Genomic DNA, 15348 nt, shown 5'->3' with positions numbered 1-15348 from the left:
GCTGCCTGGAAAAAAAAAAAAAGGGGGCAGATAAAGCCTGAACAGTTCTGTGACACGCAGAGTATTGCTGAAGCTTGATTAAACATGAAGTTCAGCACACAGGGCACACACTGTCCTGTGCACGATGACTACAGGCAAGTTATCTCCTCCAGCTCCACTATGCCACGCTACACACACGCTGCTTGGAGGAAAAAAACACCCCATGCCAGCAGAAGGACTAAGCTAACTGTCCTGAAGTTATCAAAAGAAGGTTTCCCCCAGTGAGCACAGAGCAATATTGCTGATGAAGTCCCAAACCTGTGCTTTCAGCTGGACAAAACAAGAGAGAGGCAAGAGATGCTCAATCTCCATCTTTTACCCTGATAGTTGCATTCCAGCTGCTAGAAGAATTAAAAGCAAGTTGCCTGAACGGGTGACACAGTCCTAGACTTTGGATTTCATGGAGACTATACACAAAAGCTCCTTCCCTCCAGTTGTAAAGAGTTCCACCGGGTTCCACTGCTGCCCAGCTCGTGCTCAAAGATGCAGTTCCTGCAGCGGACATAACCTGTGTCCATGTGAGGCAGGCTAGCTGTTTGCTTGCTGCCTCTTGAAAGGTGTAAAGCTGGAGCCACCTGCCTGCAGACTCAGGAAAACACAGTTCTGCACCCCACACATTATTCCAAACAAAGGCCCTTAAGGGCCAGATTATTATTTTTACTATTATTTTAAGTCACCATTATGTTTTAATTGAGACCAATTCTGCAGGAGCTTTGACTGAAGTTCCCCTGTTTGTTTCTCCCAGCACTAATGCACAATTCACTCTGGCTGAGCAAAAACCTGTCAGATGGACAGAGAGGCCTTCCCCACGACCCCTTTCTTTTCTCCTGCAGTCGCACGAGGTGAACTTCATTTGCACCCTCCTCAAAGATCCCACAAACATTCAGCACACGCAGTCACTGCAAGGCAGTTATCCACAGGCTGAAGCACTAAAACTTACAGAGAGAAGAGTCAGCCAAGGACACGGCACAGAAAAGCCACGCTGTCATCATCCACACAGAACATAGCCTCAGTTCTTGCAGTCTGACCCTGGCACATCAGCTCTCCTTGCTGCCTTGATTTACTCTGAAGCATATTTTCTTTTTCCATCTCCTTAATGCATGGAAAAGGAGTTTCTTGCAGGACAAGTTTGAAGTCTGAGTAGGGGAAGCACAGAGAAATAAATGCCTTACCAGTATTGCAGGGAAAGAAACAAATACCTCATCTATCTGGCAAACAGCCCTCCTCTCTACTCATCTCTGGGTGCTGTTTCAGCAATACCCACTGCTCACAAAGCCAGACTTCAGCTACATGCCTACGTGTGCATCAACAACCCCTGCTCAGTGTGGGAAAGAAGGTAAGGTGTTGGGGCACACAAGAAATTTCAGTCTAGTTTGATGACTACAGGCCAGATGAGGGAGATTTTAATCATCATGAACTGAAACCTATGGCATGCAGGTTGCATGTGATAGCAATGCTTAAAGGTAAGAGGAAAGAAGAGATGAACTGCAAAAAGGAACCATGCAGAGACACAGATTAAGACTGAGATTATTACAGAGTCATTGATGATGAACCCACATGTTCCACCCTACCACAAATGTCTCTAGGCTCTATGGCATCAGCAGATCATTGGCTTTGTGGATACTGCTGAAAAACCAAATCCCATAACACTGCTGTTTGAATTTTGTTCTGATGCCGATAGCCAGTAGGAGGAACAGAGACAGGCCCATGCCAATGGGCATTTCAGCTCTAGCCAGACAGCTTTGGAAGTGGACAGCTTACAGCTAACAGAAAGGATCAGCAATCTGCCCTTCCAGGGAGGGAGGTTTCTGTGAAATAGCTGTGCTTCCCTTTTTAAGCATCACATAATAGCAAGCAGACAGATCAATAGCTGCTAGCCCCAAAGAATAAAGAGCAATTAAGTATTTGGGAGTGATTCACCTGTACAGCTCCAGGAATAAACACAATTTAGCCACAATCAAAGGCCATGAGCTTTGGGTTTTCATTTCTGTTAGGAACAGATTCTGACCTTCATTCCCTGCTTCCTCCACCATAATCCTTTCCCTTCAGCTCCAGAACAATGGGCAGATGCCCTGCACCACTCCGCCTCGTGAGACACCCAGCACGAGCTTCCAAAGTCAGCTGGGCAAACCCCAAAGCATTTTGCACTGGGGGTAAACCCATGCAGCCTGCAGCACTCTACTCAAATCTGAGATGTACTGAGCCAGAAATCCATGTTAGATTTCTCATGAAGAAGAGCTGTTCTCCCTGCAAAACTCACATTTCTGCAATTATTTCATGTATATATTGTATACGAAAGGTAATCAAAGGAGAAAAAGGGGAAAAAAAGCTTGACTTTTTGGCACCATAAGATTGGCTCTGAAAAAAGCATCCTGAAGGGATGCAGTGTCTATTGAGCTTTGCTCACATCCTTCAAGGCTCAGCTTCTTCCCAGTCAGTAACAAACACTGAGACTGGAAGCCTGTGGAGTGACAAGGGCTGGATACTTAGCTCGCTGCGAGTCACCACCAGCATCACTGTGTCCTTATAGCAGACAGGATGATCAGCCAGAGCTCTTAAGACAATCACCTTCAAGGCTGACCAAGGGAAACAGAAATGCTGAAGTACTTACTTCCCTTATAGCTAGAAAGTGCTTTTTGCAAACAGCTAGAATGTTTTCTGTGAATAGAGAACCCTTCAGGAGTCCAGATACAAGTCTAAAAAGAAAATTCAGAAGCAGAAAGAAATCTTATCACAGATATATCCAAAAATAATGGCATTTGGGGCTCCTGGCACTGAGCTGACTTCAGCACTACTGCTCTTTGAGTCACTGTAGCTTAGCATCCTCCTTTCAGCTGCTAAACAAAGAAATCCAGATTTCATCAAGTGACAGCTCATCATCCCTCCAAGCACACTGAATACCCTTCTGTCCTTCTCACTACAAAAAACACTCGACTGAAAGCCAGGAACAGCAGGCAACTTACAACTGTTTACAAAAGCTTTTGCTAGCTAGCTAGTAGCATTTCCTAAGCGAAAGTAAACTTCCTCAGCTAACACAAAGAAAACTGCCCTGTGCGGGGAAAAATACATCAAGATCACAATGATGGGATGCACAATTTGCAGGGCTGTGAACGTGCACCACACAGCACAGTGGAAAGGGAGCTGTAGTTGGCAATACCTGTTGTGTAACATGACAACTTTTCTTCCAAACAGATCCAGAATTCTACATAGGAGACTAATCACCCAGCAGCAGCTAATGAGGCTAGCAAGACCCTGCAGCTACAGAGAGGGTCACTACTCTCTCTCTGCAGACTTGCCAAGAGCAAAACAAAACAGCAGCGCTTTCACAGGGCTGCTCCCTTCTGCACGCTGCAAACAGGGTGCCAAGAGTTTCCATAGGAAAGGACAATAGGGTTCAGCAAATGGTTTCATTTCCAAGCCCTGGATTTCTACACTGAGGCTCGCTGGTTACAGCACAACAGTTTTCCTCCCAGGAATTATGCTTCTAGAAAAAATCACATCAGCTGTACTTCTCAAACAGTTGGTTAGCTTTTGTTTCGGTCTAGACATGCGTAGAGGCTCTGTCTCTTCTAAAATAAGCCAGCTGGAAGATGAATTGACAGATAACAAACTTTAAAATCCTCACACAAAGGAAGAAATGCTTATTCACACATAGTACAGCCCAGGGTGGTGCAGCAATACTGAAAGCTTGCACAGAATTCACGTGTTACTGGTTAAACTAAGCAGAAGAAGGAAAAAAAAAAAAGCATCAGAAGCTATTAATACAGACCTGAACTACCACTTCTGCTTCAGGAAGTCTCAAAGTTGTCAAAGATAGCAGATCAACAGGAAGATGGATGCCACAAAAGGAAAACTAAGATATCACTGCATAGCAGAACCAGTAAGAAAATGACATTTTTCTCCTGAAAAGCAGCAAATCACTGTGAATGAATCAGCTTCCTTTCGACAAGCATTTCACACCCCAGATGGAGTTCTTCCGAGCAGAGAAAGAATGACAGGCCAAAGACTGAGCACACTCATGCTCAATAGCCAGACTGCCAGGGTCCAGCTATTTAGTGCCTCTCTATGAAGAGATCAGCCATTTGATTTTATTCTGATGTGGAAAAGCGTCCCTGGGGTGCCAAAGCTCCCTCACTCCTATGTTTTGCACACTTTTTAGCACTTACAAACTGAAGACAGGTCACAAGTAGGCTAAAGTTACAGAGAGTTTGCAGCTAATTGTAGCATTAAGTCAGACACGCTTCATGGGACGTGTATGTATATAAAGATTCCCACTTGACAAATACATTAGCGTACAGAAACAGCTCTTCAAGAAAACATCACTGGTGGTTGGCCAAAATAACAAATAAACTATTAGCGAACAGGAGATGAGGAGCAGTTCTACTCCTCCCCAGAGCCATGGATTAGGAACTCAGGAATAGTTCCCTGCATTTAGATTTTAGGAATGCTACCTCCCAGCAGACAGACAGCTCACCATACTACCCCTCGTCTCTATCCAAGAGCCCATTTCATGGCACTAAGGAACAAACATTAGACACAAGGGAAGAATTAAAGCCCACATAAAAGGTCATTTGTTTGGAATTATGGATGGGAAGACTCAGAGCCATTTCTTTTTACACCAGTGACATTAAAAGCTCCTTATAATCACACAACGGTGACACACTGGAACAGGTTGCCCAAGGAGTTGTGGATGCCCCATCCCTGGAGGCATTCAAGGCCAGGCTGGATGTGGCTCTGGGCAGCCTGGGCTGCTGGTTGGCGACCTGCACACAGCAGGGGGGTTGAACTAGATGAGCATTGTGGGCCTTTACAAGCCATCCCATAATTCTGTGATAAAATACTTGAAATCTCCTGTCTTCTATCAAGAAAGCAGGAATTGTGACATGGCTCCCATCAAAGCATGGTTCCTCTTCAGTTTGCATTCTTTTTAATCCAACCTTCAGTTTTGCTCCTTACTGCAGAAAACTTACCTTGTTGCCCTACCTGAATATTTTTGATCTCAAAACTATTGCAAGTAAAGGTTACGTGCAGACAAAAGGCAGATCCAAGAGTGAATGTACCACGCTAAGCTGACAGACATCCAGATGTACCCCAGCAAAGCTGGAGAGCTTGCACCCTTATCATGAAGGGACATGGCATACCCGTGCAGAACTCTTTGTTAGCATTCTGGGGTACCACAATCCGTCTGTAGACTATGGGCTCTGATTCCAAGATGTTCTCATCGTGCCGATAGCGAGCTGGCTTTTCATTCGGGGTCCCACGGGAACGGGTGCCGCTCCTCCTCTCGTAAGTCTCAATCTCTTCAAACACAGCTGCCTTGTCAAAGAGGGCCAGGTTCCCTTCAAAATCAAAATCTGTGTCTGGGATTTCATCGATGTCATCCCCGAAGCATTCATCATCTTTGCTCTTCATCTGCCCGTTTTTCAGCCCGCTCTCTTTGGAGTCACCTGGTTTGGATGGCGGCTACTGGATGACCCTAAACAAAAATAAAAGCAAGTTTTGTAAGAGAGGAGAGCTCGTGTTTGGAGTCTACTGACCCAGGAGATGCTCGTTTCTCAAAGCACCTGCAGACCTCATCTTTGGTATTACTCATGCTGAGATAAGCCAACAGAAAACAGAAGAGAAAGCACCAGGGAAAAGAAGACTTTCAGGGACTTTCCTTTGGCAAGACTAGAAAAACAAGCTTGATCACAGAAGGTAAACCAAGCATTTCTACTCATTTAATTCAAGATAGTGTTATGTTAGTGATAACAAGAGAGCCCTGGTCTAGGACTATCTTATTCCTACTACACTGAGCTATGTTCATGCAGCCATGTAACCCAAGACCTTTTCGGAGTTTTCCTCAATTTCAGAACCTAATGCAAGTTCTTCTCTTCCAAAATAGGCTGCCCACCTACTAATGACCTGTAAGGGATTACTTAAATCCCTGAATATGAAATATTGCTTTCTCCTCTCATTAACTACCAATAGACGCATTTCCATTCCCTTATCCACATTATTCTATTTACCCACTGTCTTGCACATTTAATTAGACTTCTTTCCAATCAGCAATTGTGAAAGCCTGCTTTCTCTGAAGTGATCTTGTCAGAAAACTTCTCATTCTGTTGGAGGATACAAAGCCATACAAAATTACAGAGCCAACACTGCTTTTTTGTCTTCTGTACATTATGCATGTCATTCATATACAACTAAATCCAGACAATATTTATCTGTTAATTATATCCATTGTTAAATCTGCGACTACTAGAAAATATTTTGGGCTGATTCCATCACTTACAATTATCACCTGTGACATTCAGCAGATGGAGAAACAGTTATGAGGTCAAAACAGCTTGCTTTGCTAAAATATTTATTGTATTTTAAGGTAATCATCCTTGAGTATAATTAATGTAAGTGACTATATGCACAGAATCTGTCTGAAACAAATTACCACCAAGATGACCTGTGCTCTTTGGTGCCTGTGTCTGCTCCTTGACAATCACCTCCAGAAGTTAAGCAGCATGCATTTATTTTCTGATTTACATATTATTGACAATTAGTGAGGATGTTTACAGAACAACCCACAGACTTTCAACAGGCAAAACCTTCACAATGTCTGGAAAAGCTACTTGTAAATCAAAAGACTTTGTGGAGTCTTCATTCCCTGCAAAAACATCTCCCTCCAGTGACCATTTTCCTACAGCACATTTTCCTATAGCACTTCGTTTGCTGGGGCTTAGGTTTTTGGGGTTTGTTTACAATATGGCAACAGTTTGAATGCTCAGCTCATACCAGAGTAAAAAACAGCTATCCCCAAGCACCCCTGTTAGCACTTAATCAGACAACAGAGGTCCTGCAGCAACACAGCTAACTTCCCCACAGAGTTTATTCTAACCTCACTGTAGCTCTAACCAGAGCACCAAAGCCACAGTTACCAGTGCAATGGTCAGCATGAAACACTGGATACAGAATTCGTCAACACTTTCTATTTCTAGAGTATCAATAATCATCTGATGTTATTACTAACTATAGCAGGTAGCTCATCTGAAGACTCATTTTCAAGCTGCTAAAGACTTCATAGTTTGTAACTGGATGAGAACAAACTACTGAAATACAGCTTTTGTCAAGAAGCCACTCAAGTGTAGAGAGCAGAATTGAAGAATTGCTGGTAACAACATAACTTAGAGGGAAAGGACAAGGCTTTCTAGCAAGAATGCCAGTATACAAGCTGCAACCAGTTTTAAGAGAAAGCTTTTACTAATGCAGTTTTCACCCTCACCCCCCCCTCCCCCTCAGGAAGGATTCCCAAATGAAAGTTAACACACAAATCACACCAAAGCTGTATACAACTTGACATGGAGCTGGCAGACACTGCATTCAATACTGCTGCTAACAACAGCACAAGAAACAAAAACCCAGGCCAACACAACAGGCCAAGTCTCCAAACGTTTCACTGACTGCAGGTCAAAGCAATAGTCAAGAGACTCAAAGTTCACAGAAATGAGAGCTTGCACTGAACACAATGAGAAAACAAGCCCACTTCTTGTGTGAAGTCAGATGTTACGGCAGCTCGGTCTGTTCCTGTTACCCAACAAGAGTTCTTACACTCATTGCCAAGTTTTTCTCCAAACAACTCTCCCCTACCCTCAGCTGACCCAAAAAGCAAACCGTGGGGATGAGCAGCCCCACAGTGCAGCAGATCCAGGGGACAGAGGCAGCTGATGTGAGCAGCGTGTAAATGCTGACTGAATGAAAAACTGCATTAGAAAAACTGCAAGAACAATGGCTGGAAAGCTCCTCAGGCTCCCCTGCAGATCCAGTGAATTGGAGCCAAGACCATACCTCATCAAAACGAGACGTGCCAGCATTGTGCTGGGCAGCTCTCTAATCCACACCAATAGATGCCAGCCCTGAAATACTGCTGACCCCACAACAGGCTGTCTTATTATAGTCTGCATAACCGCCCACTAACAGGGGCTGCAGAGGCTTCCTACTGCTCCAAGCAAAGTTCAGTGGTGTTCCTTTTCCTCTCTAGATGGGCAAGGAGGCAGGCAGCTGGCACCACCGAGGGAAAGGGGCCTAAAACTTGGGCAAGGGGAGGAAAGGGAAAGCTCATGCTAACAGGAGAAGCACCAACTGCCTTCCAGGTTGCTAGTGTGACACTATCCCAGGTCCTTCCCTGAAAGCTGCTATTCACAGCTCTGCTTGGTTACAAAGCCTGATCCCCATCCTCTGCCAATCAACCACAGCAACTCAGAGCTTCCAGCTCAGCTCTTTTCAGAGCCACTCTCAGAGCCTCCACTCTGCGTGCATATGTGCACAGCATACCAAGGAGAACAGCACATCTCCACATCAAGTTAGCAGCTTGACACTGCGCAGGAAAAAAACCTCCCTCTAAAGACAAACAATACTTCCCAGCCTTCTGATTTGTTTCTTAGGAAAAAAATATTTTACGTATAGCATACAAGCAAATGTAAAGCCTCGAGCGAGTTGGCTGCCTTCCTGGCAGACCCCTGCAGGATCTCTCAGCAGCAGCCCTGGCATGCAGAGCCCCACTCCAGCACAGCACATACCCTGTTGTGCAATCTGCACTGCTGCTCGGTGCTTATCAACGCCAACGGCAGAACTTTGTCCCTGACTTAGCACACTAAAGGGCAGCAAAAGGTCAACAAGTGCGGATACAGTACAGCTTAAGTGCTAGATGACATCCCAGCCCATCCTTGCCTTGATTCCTGTGGCCAGGACCACCTCCATCCCACCGGGCCTGCTCTCCAAATAACACTCCGGAGGGTGAGAGATCAATTTTTCTCCTTCATTGAGCTGAAAATGAGGCCAAGCAAATAAGAACCTGTTCCCAGCACCTTGCTCAACCTATTTTAAACAAAGCCAGTAAAAGAAAATCGGACCCACGGTTGTGCTTATGTAAAAGTGATCCAAGCTGTTGGTGGGCAGAAGTGGTTTGAAGCCCTCACTGCACGCCCCAGACCTACCAGGTGCTGAAGTGACCTGGGCGCAGGTTCTGCTCAGCAAGACTAAATAAAGCAGGAGTTACAGCAGATAACTAGGGCTGGAAGGAAAACAGACAGGCTTGAAGATGGCTAGTTCACCAAGGAGCACATGCCCTTCCCTCACATCATTCTCCCTTCCTTCTCCCACTTAACTGACTGTTTGGCAATCTCTTTAAAAAACAACAACAACAAGAAAAAAAGTAGTAAATATGAAACTTCAGAAGCAGTCCTTCCAAGAAAATAAAATTAGATCTGTTAAACGTCATAAACTGATTAAACTAACAGAAATCAAAGGAGTTACAATTGTTTCAAAAAATAACAGAGGTGTTGGTGGGGGAGGAAGACTTCCAGAGGCCCAGACAACATACAGCCTTTGATCTCCCTGTTTAATTGGCCCAGTCCACCTTGGGTTTGTTTGTTTTCCATACACAAAAACAAGGGGAAAAAATTAAGTCACATATCCTGATGCTGTAATAACTGCATGATAAAGATCTGGAAGGGAGCATAGCCCAGGGGGTTTCATGGAAAAAAAAAAAAAAAAAGGATGAAAACAAAAGAGCATACCCAACTTTGGCACAGCATGAGAGCTGGGTGAGGATTTTTTTTTTTAAACAGGAATAAAAATAGGGACGCCTGGCTTTGAGATGCACTGATTCTATCTTTACATCATTCTCATTAGAGGATGCTGTGTTTTTAACAACACAGCAAAAACCACTTGTAATTGCTTGTAGGGCAGTGTTGTAATAAGTTATGGTTATACATGCTTTAACTAGAAGAGCTTCACATTATCATAATCTGGGTCTAGTCCTTTTTAGAGGAAAAACTGAGGCTGTCTTTTGGGCCATTTTCAATAAGGAAAGATAACAGGAATTAGGAAATCATTCTAACCAGCATGATCCAGTCCTACCTTTTGCAACATTAGATGCTGATGAAGCAGAACACACAGGCTGCTCCTCAGACTGAACAAGGATGGGCAGAGTTAAACAACAGTAAAACATGGCAGAACTGTAGTGCAACTGATCTTTCCACTCATCTCATGCCCCGCCATACAACTTGCCCTTTCTGTTTTGTCAGAACCAGTGCAGCACAGCACCTTCCTACAAGCTCTTGGATACACTCTCCTCCTGAACACCAGCCTACAGAGCTCGAGAGCGTAAAGAGAAGCAGCTGTGTTCTTCAGCACCTGTTGTTCCTCTTCACTGTGTGTCCATTTATGTCTTTTCCCCGTTGTCCCCTCCCAGATATCTGTTCACTCCTTTCCTCAATCCAACCTCTAACCTCACACCAGCAGAAAGGGAAAAGGGTAAGAAGAGATCATGCTAGCTTTTATGGGCCAGTAACAACATCAAGAGCTCCTCACAACCCGTTGGCCACAGGATTGCAGCACACAAATGTTGCCTTGGGCCCCCACTGCTTCTTGCAGAAGCCAAGGAAACCATCCTGTTCTTGATTTTTAGCTAAAAAAGTACTGTAACAGCCGGAGATTTGACTGCATGAACATTCTCACCAAGTTCTGGATGAGATCACACCACCACTGTATTTACGTTATGAAACATAAATACAGAATCACAGAATGGCCTGGGTTGAAAAGGAGCACAGTGCTCATCCAGTTCCAACCCCTGCTATGTGCAGGGTCACCAACAAGCAGCCCAGGCTGCCCAGAGCCACATCCAGCCTGGCCTTGAATGCCTCCAGGGATGGGGCATCCACAGCCTCCTTGGGCAGCCTGTTCCAGTGCCTCACCACCCTGTGTGAAAAATGTCCTCCTAAATCTAACCTAAACCTCCCCTGTCTCCGTTTAAAACCATTCCCCCTTGTCCTATCACTGTCCACCCTCACAAACAGCCGTTCCCCGTCCTGTTTATATGCTCCTTTCAAGTACTGGAAGGTCACAATGGGATCTTCCTGAAGCCTTCTCTTCTAACAAGTCCAGTTCCCTCAACCTTTCTTCATACTGCTTTCCTTCATCCTCTGCCTCACTCCATATTCTCAAGAAGCCTGCGAGAACTTTTCAATTTGCCATGTTATTGTCCTTTGTTTCAACATTCGACCTTTCAAGTGCAAGACCTTTGGAAGATCCATACTTGCAGTACTTTGAAGCACAGCCAAGTATCTCCTCACCATTTACCTTTCTCTTCCCCAGACCTTTGGGAAAACAAGTGTAAAAACAGAAGTAGAACTTTTGTTTGGAATATTCTTGCTGAACAAGGGCATATATTGCAGTGGTAACCCAGGCAGGAAGAAAAGTTAGATGTGAACACACATACTCACAAGAGTTATGCCTACGACGAAAGCCTTTGGACTGAGTCAGAGTTTCCATATGCCGATCCATATAGCTCTTGGAGCACTGCTGCTGGGGGGAGATGATAATATCCTGATTCTTCATGTCTGTCCTCCTCGGGATGCTCTGTGGGGCACTGCTGGAGAAGGGCTTCTTTAACATCTTCCCAGTGCCATTCTGGCTGGGCCCCACTTGGCAGCCAACCCCAGGGATGCCTGTGTCTGCCTGCTGCAGCTCCCCACACTGCCTGCTGTCCCCTGGGCCTGGGATCTCCAGAATTTTCAGCTCAGTAATGTCACCTGCCCTAAAAACAAGAAAAGAAAACCAGTCATTCCGAGATTCAGCATTCCAGTTACTTTTACAAACAAAAACAATTGACATCGTACAGGGGATCAGTTAGGAGTTTCTTCAGGTGCCATTATCAGTGGAAACAAGAAAAAGAAGGATTTTAATACTCAGGCACATATATTCCAGGCATCAAAACATTCAGCTGAAATCACATGTATTAATAAAAACCTCAGCATTTCTGTGCTGCACCTGGATTTTGTTCAGGAGGTTCTGTTCCCAGCTTAAAAAGGAATCAATCAAGCAAAAAAACAAATTTTAAATGAAGGCAAACAGCACAGATCTTTCCAAAAATCTGTACTTAACAGTTTCTAGATAACAATTATCCTCAGCCTGGAAGCTATTTTTAATCCATATCTACACAAAGCTATCATTAAATTAGTGCAATTCACACTTGGACATAGTTGGCACTTGCTGTTTCATGAGAAGGAGGATGATGTAATTAATGTAGCAGTGAGCATGAGCCAAAACAAAACAAAGAAGTGGCTGCAAAGACCTCCATCTGGACTGATTGCAAGACATAAATTAGAAGTTAGAGTCTTCAATTTCAAACTTAATAAGTATGTGTCCAAATGGGATGCAGAACTAACAGCAGAAAATTAGCAAGTGCCTGCTAAAGACTTCCACGTCTCCTGGAAAAACATGGGAAAGGACAGTGACCAAACTCCTTCAAAATGCAAGTTCTTTAGGAAAAATAATTGATCCCCTGATGTTAGTGCTTTATCTTACTTAAAAATAAAAATCAGTGGCTTGGAGACTTAACTTTTGTATTATAAAAGCTGCCCTGGAAATAGGAAAATGTCCAGTGACAAACAACTCTTATTTGTTCCTTTCTTGATCCCCAGTGTTACCAGGAGCTGGTAGGAAGGAGCACAAGAGAATGACCACAGTGCTGCTCTGATTCAGCATCCTGCTCCTAAACTCGCTCCTGTCTACATGGTGGAAAGAGAAAGGAGGTGGTGCTGGCTTTGAAAAACTGCATGTAATTAAATTGTACTGGGGCAACTGATCTCATAAAGTGCAACCAGAGAGTGGTAAAGTGTTATACATACTAAGAGTAAAGTTTTAAAAGAGGACCAACTTCTCAGCTACTCAAGAACTGAGTAGAATGTGTATACACAACAAATATAGAGCCAGAACAACAGTCTTTTGTGCACAAGCTAACAGAAACAACACCAGAGGCACCGCTCATCCGAAGATGCTCAGAAGCAGCAGGAGGATTTAAGGCAAAGAGCCTTTTCTAGGAAAAAAAAAAAACAAACAAAGCAAAACACCCATCCAGCCCTCACCTGGAAAAGACACAGGAGACACTGGGACCAACACTAACCTGAAGGTGACTTCTGGCACGAGGCACTTGACCCCATTGTGGAAAGGCCGCGTAAGGGAGATGGTCTGGCTGACCTGATCCACAGCAGACACTCGCCCTTGGTAGACTCCCAAGCTTTCTCCGCAATTAATTGAAACGATGCTCCCAAGCCAGTCCGTAGCCATATTTCTGGCACACAATCGCTGCAAAGAGACACAGGCCTGGCTGTGAGAAGACGCAGACGTGACAACCTGAATCAGCATCAATTGCATCTCCCACCCCACATGCTGGCTCCCACCCAGGCTCTGGCTTCATCAGCTTCTCTCCTCTTTGTGAGCTGGAAATAACATCTACACGGACACCGAGGATCACACTGAAGCGTAAATCCCTGGACAGAGCTCTGCCCAGTAGCCTGACTTTAACCACATCACCCTTTGCATAAGTGAAGAAATCATTTTGGAGCAGATTTCGAGACAAACAGCTTTCAACTACAATTTTTAGTATCCTGTTTTTGCCTGTGTACATTCTCCATGTGGTTTCAAACAGGGAATTTATCTTCCCTCTGTACAGACAGGGAGGAGAACAGCTTGTGTGAACTGGTGAGAACACTGATCCCGGCATGTAGAAACAAATCCAACATCTTTAATCACAGAATGGCCTGGGTTGCAAAGGAGCACAGTGCTCATCCAGTTCCAACCTCCTGCTATGTGCAGGGTCACCAACCAGCAGCCCAGGCTGCCCAGAGCCACATCCAGCCTGGCCTTGAATGCCTCCAGGGATGGACGGGGCATCCACAGCCTCCTTGGGCAGGAGGAAACCTTTAAGGGAACAGGAAGGGAAAGAAAACAACACCAGAATCCAGAAGAAAAGTCTCCAGAGCCAGGAGGATCAGCATCATAAACAAAGCATGCACAGCTTTCCAGCAGCTGCACTAAGTTCTACAAGAACACAAGAAACACAAAGGTGCACTGCATGCTCACACCTTCAGTCCCATGCAACTCCCTCACAATTCTGGTGCTTGACTTGAACTTGCATCAGCACACTTTGAAGCAGCTGAAGGCATCATTTGATCCCAGGCTTTATTTTCCAGCCAAACAATGCAGGAAGATAACAGGCTTGTTGCCATCATAGCACTACAAAAGCTAACAGGCTCTCAGGAGAAACTAATCACTGCATGTATTTGCCTTTCTCTGTGGGATATTTGCTCAGTTTACCAGACATGCTAAAAAACACAAAGGAAGAAAGTGCAGAACGTAAGCCTAGGGAGATTAACATCAACACATCCCATATTTTTATGAGGCATTTTCATTCCTTCCTTTCTGTTCTGAGCTTCCCAGAAAAGAAATAGAAAGAAGAAAGCCACTACAAATAGCTAGGACATATGCATGATATCAGGAAAACCAAACCAAACCTCATTTCCATGAGTTTTCAGAGGACTTAAAGCGAGATGCTTCAAAGGAAAGCAAACACCTGACCTGGTCACCATGCTGCAGATTTTACAGCCTCCTCACTTTCTTGTTTCTGTGTATTTATATTAACCCACAATAACAATGCCTGGATTCCAAGGTGACAGCCAATAAAAAGTACTTCCAAAACACAGACAACACAACACCCAAAGCATCTGCAGCAAAACTAGAATTTCATCCATAGAATATCCCGAGTTAGAAGGCAGCCACAAGGACCCAGTCCAACTCCTCCTTTCTCAGCTTTTCACACCTTTTGTAAATGAGCCAAAGAGCTTAGTACATATCACCACCCCAAAAGGATCCTTTCCAACGAGTCTCTCTCTACAAAAAGAGTCTCTCTTCCAATGGAGTCTCTCTCTATAAAAGCATCACCATGTTTGTAAGCAAACATAAACAGAGGAGCCCTGATCTCAGATACTCTCACTTTATGGGCACATCATTCAGAAAGAAAGCATTACCCATCTAGTCAATGAATTACTCAATCACATGTGAAAAACGTGAGCACTCTTGTTTGTTTACATACGCACAGAAAGGCAAACTTCCTGTCCAATGCTCTCCCTCATTCTCTGAATTTCTGTTCCCACAGCCGGCAGATACCTCCAATTCTCTCACACCCCGCATTTCGGATATATGGTAGTGATACCCCGTCAAGTAATACAGAACGCCGATTAACACGGGCTCGCAGCACTTGGAAAGAAGCGGAACCTGACAGCCCGGGATGAGCCGCTGGATGTACACAGCACTCTGGAAGAAGGAAGAAGGAAGGCACAAGGCCCGCCTCCCCCTACCCCAATGATGAGCTAGCACTGAGGGGATCCCGGCGGTGCAGGAGCAGAGCGGCCCGCCAGCCCCTGGCCGTGCAGCTCAGCCCAGCCCAGCCCAGCCCAGCTCAGCCCATCCCAGATGCCCCGAGCACAAGGTCCC

The 15348-nt window shown here is 44.8% G+C and overlaps 1 protein-coding gene across 1 annotated transcript in view; it reads right to left on the bottom strand.

Moving 5' to 3' along the window:
- EDC3 (enhancer of mRNA decapping 3) overlaps nucleotides 1–13957 on the bottom strand; it is a 24650-nt gene extending 10693 nt beyond the window's left edge. The window contains 5 exon segments of the mRNA XM_031555241.1: nucleotides 5181–5474; nucleotides 5477–5515; nucleotides 11298–11611; nucleotides 12980–13161; nucleotides 13941–13957. Coding sequence (XP_031411101.1) covers nucleotides 5181–5474; nucleotides 5477–5515; nucleotides 11298–11611; nucleotides 12980–13161; nucleotides 13941–13952 — 841 coding nt within the window. The 5' untranslated portion in view covers nucleotides 13953–13957.
- Between the last annotated feature and the right edge of the window lie 1391 nt (nucleotides 13958–15348).

This window comes from Meleagris gallopavo, chromosome 12 (genome assembly GCF_000146605.3).
Source record: "Meleagris gallopavo isolate NT-WF06-2002-E0010 breed Aviagen turkey brand Nicholas breeding stock chromosome 12, Turkey_5.1, whole genome shotgun sequence".
NCBI classification, from domain to species: Eukaryota; Metazoa; Chordata; class Aves; order Galliformes; family Phasianidae; genus Meleagris; species Meleagris gallopavo.
This window is presented reverse-complemented; position numbering and strand designations above follow the sequence as displayed.